Consider the following 9223-nt stretch of genomic DNA (forward strand, 5'->3'; position numbering starts at 1 on the left):
CATCATGCAGTACCATCTTTTTGAACCTTCTTGTCGTAATCGGGTTAATTGAACCGACGTTTGTCATTGGCTTTAATAGTTGTTTTTCTGGATTTAGGCCTAGGCATTTGGATCATTACTAATTTTTGAAGTAATTATTGTACGTGTGAATTTCATGTGAACACACATAGTCAAACAACAGCACCATACAATATAAAGAATGACATACAATACGGCAAATAGTTAAGTTTTCATAAACGTTTAATAAAAAAACTTCACGCTGCAAACTCAGACATTCTGGCAATTTCTTACTGATTCCAAAATGGCAGCTGCTCATCGTGCTAGCAAACACAGATTCGCTGTACTTATTTGTTGAAAAAGGTACTTTGTGAGTGGTTAAATCATGTGAACATGTTTGTTAATTTATATGTTGTGACTGTGAGAAGAACATTGAGGTAAAAACTTCAAGAATTAAAAGTTCTGGCAATTTCTTAATGATTGCAAAATGGCAGCCGCTCATCGTGCTAGTGAACACAGATTCGGTGTACTTATTTGTGGGCTTATTTTTTGAAAAAGGTACTTTGTGAGTGGTTAAATCAGGTGAAAATGTTTGTTAATTAGGCCTATTATTTACCTATTTATTTATATATTATTTATATGTTGTGACTGTGAGAAAAACGTTGAGACGTAAAAAAAATAAGAATTAAAATTTAGGTGCGAAAGTGCATTAGCGCCCATTTTTCAAACATAGAAATTAGGCAGGCAGGCATATCGTGATTCTATCATGTGTGAAATTGCGTAGGCCTAGGGCCTAGGCCCTATAGCTAGCCAGCTAGGCTACTACTACTCTACCTACTAAACAGTACTAAGCCTAGGGGTAGGCCTAGGGCCTAGTAGACTAGGCTAGCCTAGCCTAGTAGTAGGAGGCCTAGATATTTGAGAGCTTCTGATAAAGCACATTAATCATAACATTATCAAACGCCACGATAACTGCATATACAGGTTCAAATCATATTCAGCAGAATTTTACCTGCATTTTCCTAATATACTGAGTATCAAGTTCCGTGACACAATCACTGATAGCCTTTTCAACACGTGCTTGTACCTGTTCCGCCATTTTTAGATTGCCCCATTCACAACCACTACACTACAGCAAAGTGTTAGTAGTGCGTCATCACCCGTCAGCAGCTGATCTCCCTCTGGTCAAAAAAACCTACAGGAATGACATTCTTATTTTTCTATTAAAAGAAAGTATTATCTTGCTTGTTACAAACATTATTTTGTCGGTGTTTTGTAGAGAAAACATGGATAAAATTGCTTTATCAGTCAGTGACTAGTGAAGGGGTGCTACAGGTATGCCAATAAAAAACAAAAATCAAAAGGAATTGGTATTTATCGTCGACACTACAACATACATTATAAATTTGGATCCAGGTGCTTAAACAATGGGTTAAATATATATAAAGATAAAAATATAAAATAGGCCTATATTTAGTAATATTACAGACATTAAACTTGAAAAAAATAATGTTTAAATATAGATAAAACAATTTAGGAATTGTATAAAGTCAATATTATAGCGAGAAGGGTACTGACATATTGAATAATAAAGCCTGTATCCGTAGAAATTTAAAATGGATATGCAACCTGATCAAAATTAGGCCGTATTAAAGATAACATTTTTACGGTATGTGCAGATCGGGCGGGTTCGCATCCCGGTGGAGTCGGAGGATTCCTTCAGTTTGTTCAGTTTCGAATTTATTTATTTCTTGGCATTTTTTCCGCTTCTGCTGTTTCTTGGTTTATTCCCACCGTTAAATATAGGCCTATGTACGACACGTAATGGAGCTATTAGCAGGTAATAAATAATTAAAGTTACACATAAATGTCAAATATTGGAAACTTATGAGATTTCACATGAGATCGGGTTGGTGGCATGGAGAGAGGTACTGTGACGTGCCACATGAAATTAATTTAAATCGAAAACTATTGGGAGGAACCAGTAATTTATATTTCATTTTTTTATTTATTTAAATAATAAGGACATAGGCCTAGACCTACTTAAATGTAGCCTACTCAGAATTCCAGTTATGCCTAATTTCATGGTCAGACGTGGTTGAGGATTGTGGTCTTTTATAGACCGATTTCTTGTTTGCTGAGTTATAAACTCTATGTTAACGCAATGTGAAACTCATTGCATGCTGGCGCCGTACTTGAAAAGGGAGAGTCCCTTTTGCCAACATTAATTGACTGATAGGAGGAGTTATAGAAAATAAAACTTTAAAAAGATCTTTAAAAAAATGCATGTATGGAAGTATCCTATAAAACAAATTTATTATCACTAATATTATTACCAATTATTGTTATACTGTATATTATTGCAATAGGAAACTGAATTTCGCAAAGTTTTTTTTTGTTTTTTTACACTAGCTTACCCACCCAGTTTATTGGTCCACACAAGACAACAGGAAACATACGGAATTTAATTTTTCACACATGTTTTTCTCTAACAACGTGAGGGTTGCATTTGTGCTTGGACATTTCCGGTCAATAATATCAGCTTCTAGATTTAATTTGAAATATCGTTGTTGTTCCTGGCATCGTCCCCACTTCTTCTCAAGAACATTTTGTAAAATTCCAATGGCGGAATCAGCAAAGAAAGCCGCTGCAATTGCTGCAGTAAATAACCATGTTAAGGTAGGGCATTGGGTAGTAGTAGGGTAGGGCCTACAGTAGCTAGGCCTAGTACTCTCTAGCTGAGACTAAGACTCAGTCAGTGAGAGGTCTGGCCTAGCCTATTTAGATAGTACAGGGAGTTGTTATGTCACTATAACAACTCCCTGGATAGTAGTAGCCCAAGCTGAATAATACTGTGGTTGCTCTTCCATTGCATTACATCGTCTATCTGTTTTAGTACTAAATAAATGGTTTATTCTTCTGACATGAATTAAAATAGCTGGACTAATAAGGTTAAAGACGTATAGGCCCTATTGCTGGATTGCTTCCTGAATAATAATACAAAATAATCATTAAAAAATATATTAAATAACTTGCTCTGTTTGCAGTTTTATTATTATTATTATTATTATTATTATTATTAGCCATTCTTTAATAGAATATTTGGCTACCAGTGACTAGTGACAATTAACATTTCACAGTAAATCACATACTGTTTCGTGCAAAAATAGAATACCTAGTGACAGTGTAATAAGTGCTTATTTGATCAAGCTATGTGAATAAAGATGACAGTTGTACTTTACAGTATTCCTTCTTTCAAGTGTCTTTGAGAGTGTAAAAAGTCTAAATTTTTTGTTTTTATATCTGCTGCAGAACAAGCAGGTTGTTGGAATTGGAAGTGGATCAACAATTGTTTATGCCGTTGAATGTCTTGGTAAGATCAGAAATACATACCTGTATATATAAAAAAAGAAGTTATGCATTTCCCACACAGGAATTAGACACACATCAATCCCACCATGGTTTGGCTGAGGTGAACAATATTTTGATATTTGACTCAGGCTCTGGCAAAACCCTAAATTTGTCGCAATTTCTGATTTCAGGCTAGCATCCAAAATGTGAGAAATTTTGAATAATATTTAAGATTTTTAAAGTTTATAAAAGAAGGTATATTGAAAAACATTTCTGCTAAATATCAATTGCAAAATGTAACTAAAAAATATATCAAAATTATTTTTGAAGTACAAATCCTAGTATTATAATTCTATTGAATATTGGAAGCTGTCTTTTCAAAACCTACATTTCTGATATCGAATGAATTTAATATTCATAACTAACATGAAACCATTAATGTCCATCAAATAAACACTGTTTTAAAGAAACAGAATTTTAAAATCCAAAAAAAAAAAATTCAAATTGTTTTCAACAAATGCTGGGTTTTGCCAGAGACAGTCACAACACAACTCACAAATTTTCACATATGGGGACTCTAGACCACCTCAGCCCCACCATGGTTGGTGCTGACACCTCTAGATGGCACTCTCAGACCTAAATCTGATTGTAATTTTCCATTTTTTCTCCATTATTAAAGGCCCCCCCCCCCCTTTGATTCCATCAATGAGCTTTCTTTAGCTTAAAACCCTGTCCAGACAATGAAATTTTGTTTGACAAAAACATGTGACATGTGTAAAAAATAATGATGACAGAACATCATGACCATATATAGGCACATCATGGCTATTTATGGGCATACAACAGTATTTTGTCAAAGAAAATTTTATAGTTTGGTCTTAGCCTTTGAAATTAATTCAAGTTATTTTTTGCATTTGGAAATTGTTCAGGTGTCCAGGCCCAGGTGGTACACCCACTAGATGATGCAGTAAATATTTTGAGCATTTGGCTGAATTGTGTATGATCCTCTTACCCCTTATAAATAAATAAGTGAATGAGTGAAAGTTAATTAAGGAATGAAAACATGAATAAAAGTCAACAAATATGAATGTATTATGAATTATCTGAATACCGGTAAATCAAATATTTATATAATACTGTATGTTCAATAGAGACAGTTTTTTCTAAAATTTATTTATTAAGTATTTTTTTTTATATTATTTTTTTATATTTTTGCCCATCAGCTGAACGAGTGAAGAAAGAAAATTTATGCTTGCAGTGTGTACCAACATCATTCCAAGCCCGGCAACTCATCATAAATAACAATTTGAACTTAAGTGATTTAGAAAAGACTCCATGTGTAAGAATTTGCAGTTTTCTGAAGATTTACTGTAGGCCTACTGTACTGTCTATACTGTTACTGATAACAATAACTGATTTAAAATCAATACTGGTACAAGTTGGAAGAAGTCAATTCTGGGAGATCTGCAGAGGCGGATCCAGAAATTTGAAATAGAGGGGGGCCGGTCCAGGGAGGGACTTTCACAGATGGAGGGTCCAAATCACCTCGATCCTAACCATGGTTGGGGCTGAGGAAAGAAAATATATGATTATTGATAAATGACCAGATATGGAACTCTCCCAAAATGAAATTTGAATATAATGTTTTTTTTTTTTTTAATTTAAAATGATTTAGGGGGTTCGGGCCAGCTATCTTCACCCCTCCCCGCCCCGTCACTGATTTGGTTAACGAGCTTTATTTACGTATTTAATATTATTTTATTGCACATAGTGATACCCAACGGCAGTGACTTCCATGAGTCAATTGATAATAAAGCAGTGAAAAAATGCAAATATTATGAATTTGCAATATATATATATATATATATATATATATATAGAAAACATAAAGAGGAGTCCACTTGTGTTCATATGGATAATAAAGAAGAAAGAAAAACAGGAAACGGAGTAGACCTGAAGAAGAGGACCTGAGGTCAGGTCGAAATATTCATGTTTTAATAAAATAGTGTTCTAAAGTCTACTCCGTTTCCTGTTTTTCTTTCTTCTGAAAATAGCAAAAACATGCTATAATGTAAAATTTTTAAAAATCTATTTTATTTCACTAAACTAAGGTTTATGTATCTATACATCATGTTGTGCTGTTATTTTTCCCAATTACAATGTTAAAACAACACTTTTTAATGATTTTGTAATAGTTTCTGCATGAGAAATGCCTGAAATCATAAACTTTGTAGGCTGATTTCTCATATATTGTTCTTTAAACAGTTGTATGCTTAAATGCTAGTAACTTCATAAGGAAATGTCAGATTTGAATGATTTTTTTTTGCCATTTTATAGCTCCTATTTTACACTTTAACTCTGTATTAATAACTCAAAAATCGATTTTTGCGACGAGTGACTGGTTTGGCTTGTCTTTGCCACATTTACAGATTTAGTTGTCTTTTTTGTGGATACTAACCTGGATGAAGCAATATGCGAAAGTTTCCTTTTTACTTTTTAGAAATTACCTTGAAAATACAGTAGTGGACAGGGGCGGATTTAGGGATAGCCCCTGTCTCTTATACACATCTAGATGTGTAAAAAAAAAGAAATAAGGATCGCCCAAAATGCCTCAGAGGTTATTTTTGGGCGTCTAGGAAACAACAATTTCGTGGGGGCATGCTCCCGGACCCCCTTGGGTGGCCATATCTTAATTGGCCCTACTTTCGTTTCCCCCCTCCCTTTCGAACATCTCTGGATCTGCCCCTGATAATATCTCTATTAATCAGCACATTGACCACCAATGAAAGCTTAATGGTCATGTTTGTGGTAGCTTGTTGACATTATCTGCACTATCTGAAAAGTCATTCTGGTGTTATCTATTCATTTTGGCTAATTTGTTGATTTTAGTAATCAATTGATTCATTTATTCATTAAGCTTGGTTTCCATACAATTGCTACACTGTCGCTACAGTGTTTTCAGTGCAATCATTATCCTGTGCAGAAGTCCCTGACGCAATTGGGAAGACTCCACAATTCAACTGACCAACCAGCATCACCGAAAGCTATCAGTGATAGCGTGTAGCGATTGTATGGAAACCAAACTTAACTTATCACAGGAAGTGACTGACACATAGTATAGCATTCAACCATTTGATTGATCGATTGATTGATTGATTCATTCATTCATTGATTTTTTTTTTATCTTAAAGGGGATGTCTCACACAAGAAAAGATAGTAGCATACAATGCAGAGACATTCATTGTTATTGCTGATTACAGGTTTGTTATCTTGAGGCCTCTAGTTGTTGCATGTCATACACACAAGGCCAAGTAAAAAATATTAATAGTTTCTCATCCCTCACACATCCATTTTCTCTGCCTCATTAATTTTTTTTTTTTACCTTTATTTTACGAATACTTGCTATCTTCCTTGATCTCAGTGCCGCTTTTGACACCATCGATCATTCCATTCTTAAGACTATCATCTTTTGGCATTTGCGGAACAGCCCTATCATGGTATAAATCATATCTCACCTCTAGAAAACATCAGGTTCGCATTGGATGTAGTTCTTCGGCTTGTACCGACATAATCTGTGGTGTCCCCCAGGGGTCTATATTGGGACCAATATTATTTTTATTTTATGTTTCCTCACTGAGTAAATAGTCACAGTGTTCAGTATCATGCATACGCCGATGATACTCAACTGTATATTAGCTTTCAAGTTAATCATTGGTTTGAGGCAAAAAATACAATTGAAGCATGCCTTAGAGATGTACAAGCTGGGTTCCGGCCCGTTACCACCCGGCTTTTTGCCACCCGGCCTTTTGCCACCCGGCTTTTTGCCACCCTAGGCCTGTTGTCACCCGGCCTTTTGCCACCCTAGGCCTGTTGTCACCCGGCCTGTAGCCACCCGGCCTTTTGCCACCCATATGCCCCTCACTTGAGGTAGCGCCGCCAACTTAGCAGTCCACGGTAGGGGAGCCATAGGCTTATCCTTGGTAGAAGCTACCGGAGCCCAGCAAACTGTCGCCGAGGTACCTGCGTGTACACGGTAGTGATGGCGACGCTATCTCAAAATTGGGGGTGCGCACTCCCCCCTTTGTGTTCTTTTGTCTTTGTTTCTTGTGGTTTCATAAGTGCCTTGAGACGGTTTTCTGTAGAAGGCGCTATATAAATATATGACCATTGACCATCTACCCATTGACGAAGTGTATGAAAATCTGGCTACTTATGATAAACATGATAAATTCCTCTCTTGATCATTCATGGTTGGGGATAAAATATGATATGAATCATGTCTAGTGTTTCTTTAATTTGTTTTCAATGTGTCTACTTGGTAAAAGTGAGAAAATAGTAACTGTTTCCCATCGACCATCTTGGATTTGCCATCTCGGAGTAAAAAAAAAAGAGAATCCAAAAAAGTGCCCTCATTCTTTTTTTTAAATTTAGGAGGAAAACATATTTGAAGCGGACTGCTTCTCAAAAACCGTAAATAATCCATGAATGTATCCAGATTAGGAATATTTTTTTAAATGTTATGTTAAGCATTGAATACTTAAATGTTCAATTTTTTTTGTTTTTTGTTAAATCTTGATGAACGTGAAAAATTACAATTTTTTGTTTCTCTTCATGATGTTGTTTACAAATTGCCTGCTCTCATTTTTATGAACTTTCTGTTCAGAAACCTTTCAGCCATTTTCTTTGTTTACAATATTGCAATTAGAGAGACCATTTAACTACAGTATATCCTTCCTGTTACAAACTGCTGAAGTCCTTCCTATTGAAGTTAGCAACGCTCACAAAAAGGTCACGTTCATTGACCATTTTGCAGGGGCGTCACCCTAATTTTGGTAATTTAGGCCTGTTTATTTTTATTATTTTCTAAACGAACAATTGCTTTTTAGCTTGTTATCGTTGATCGTTATAGTCATAGTGTAAACAGGCTTTAGTCTATGTTTGTGAAGCCCAATGTGCCATACAGTACAAGGTTATGAACTAAGGCATTAAACTATAATTTCAGAAAACCCATATGTCTTCCTTGTAAATAAAAGACAAATTACATTTTCATTGAAAGAATATTATATGTGAGCCAATAATTGAGAAGTTTGGTTATATTATGTTTACACCTGGTGGTCAAAATGCGGCCAACAGGCCACATGCAACCAGACGGCGATTCTGTTGCGGCTTGCAAAAAAACCCTAAAAACCCTACATGCGGCCTGCCAAAAATCTTTGGCTCGATAACCCCTTGTTTTTTACGACCCTACCCCGATTATCTGTTAAAAGTAATATTGGTAATAAGACTGTACATAAATCCGTATAAAAGCATGAAGGTTTTGAAAGTGCACTAGAAAACATCAATGTATGGGTGCAGCCCTCTTTGTTAAATCAAAAATTCACTTTGGCTCTCCGACACATTTTTATGCCCACCCCTGGTTTACAAAGAAGTTAGATAAACAATACATTCGGAACTGGATTTTACATGTTGGTCTAAATATTAGGGTAAATGTTTGTTATATAGCCTATTCTTCATTCATCTATATATTTTTTAATTGGTTTACATTTTGTGGTTCAACATGCTCAGTTTATTTATTGATTTATTTTGTTATTTAGTGAACATAGGCATTTGTATCAACGGCACTCACTGAAATGTTACGCATTTCACTGAATTTCTCTGCTAATTCCACTGTGATGTTAAATGCAATTTGCCTAACAAAGTCAGCTGTGTGTTGCTTTTGTAGTGTGACAACTCCTCATTCAATACTTTGTAGATTCGTGTAGTGTAAAATTTATATTTTACGAAATTTTTTTTAATATTAGAAACCCAAACAATTCCCTTAATGGTACAGTAAGATGCCTAAAAGAATGGTGCTACAATACATTAGTTCCAAATC

At 35.1% G+C, this 9223-nt stretch overlaps 2 protein-coding genes across 2 annotated transcripts in view; one reads left to right on the top strand and one right to left on the bottom strand.

The window, feature by feature from the left end:
- The window catches only part of LOC117111052 (protein FAM136A-like), a 2962-nt gene extending 1802 nt beyond the window's left edge, over positions 1-1160 (bottom strand). Inside the window, exon 1 of the mRNA XM_033253934.1 lies at positions 1010-1160. Within this exon, the coding sequence (XP_033109825.1) occupies positions 1010-1096 (87 nt within the window). The 5' untranslated portion in view covers positions 1097-1160. The remainder of the gene's footprint in view (positions 1-1009) is intronic.
- A 1104-nt stretch (positions 1161-2264) lies between these two features.
- The window catches only part of LOC117110999 (ribose-5-phosphate isomerase-like), an 11305-nt gene continuing 4346 nt past the window's right edge, over positions 2265-9223 (top strand). The window contains exons 1-6 of the mRNA XM_033253856.1: positions 2265-2285; positions 2410-2676; positions 3310-3370; positions 4572-4687; positions 5686-5708; positions 6540-6608. Coding sequence (XP_033109747.1) covers positions 2280-2285; positions 2410-2676; positions 3310-3370; positions 4572-4687; positions 5686-5708; positions 6540-6608 — 542 coding nt within the window. The 5' untranslated portion in view covers positions 2265-2279. The remainder of the gene's footprint in view (positions 2286-2409; positions 2677-3309; positions 3371-4571; positions 4688-5685; positions 5709-6539; positions 6609-9223) is intronic.

The sequence above is a fragment of the Anneissia japonica genome, unplaced genomic scaffold (genome assembly GCF_011630105.1).
Source record: "Anneissia japonica isolate Jap-2015-1 unplaced genomic scaffold, ASM1163010v1 scaffold573_len2283161_cov171, whole genome shotgun sequence".
Lineage (NCBI taxonomy): Eukaryota > Metazoa > Echinodermata > Crinoidea > Comatulida > Comatulidae > Anneissia > Anneissia japonica.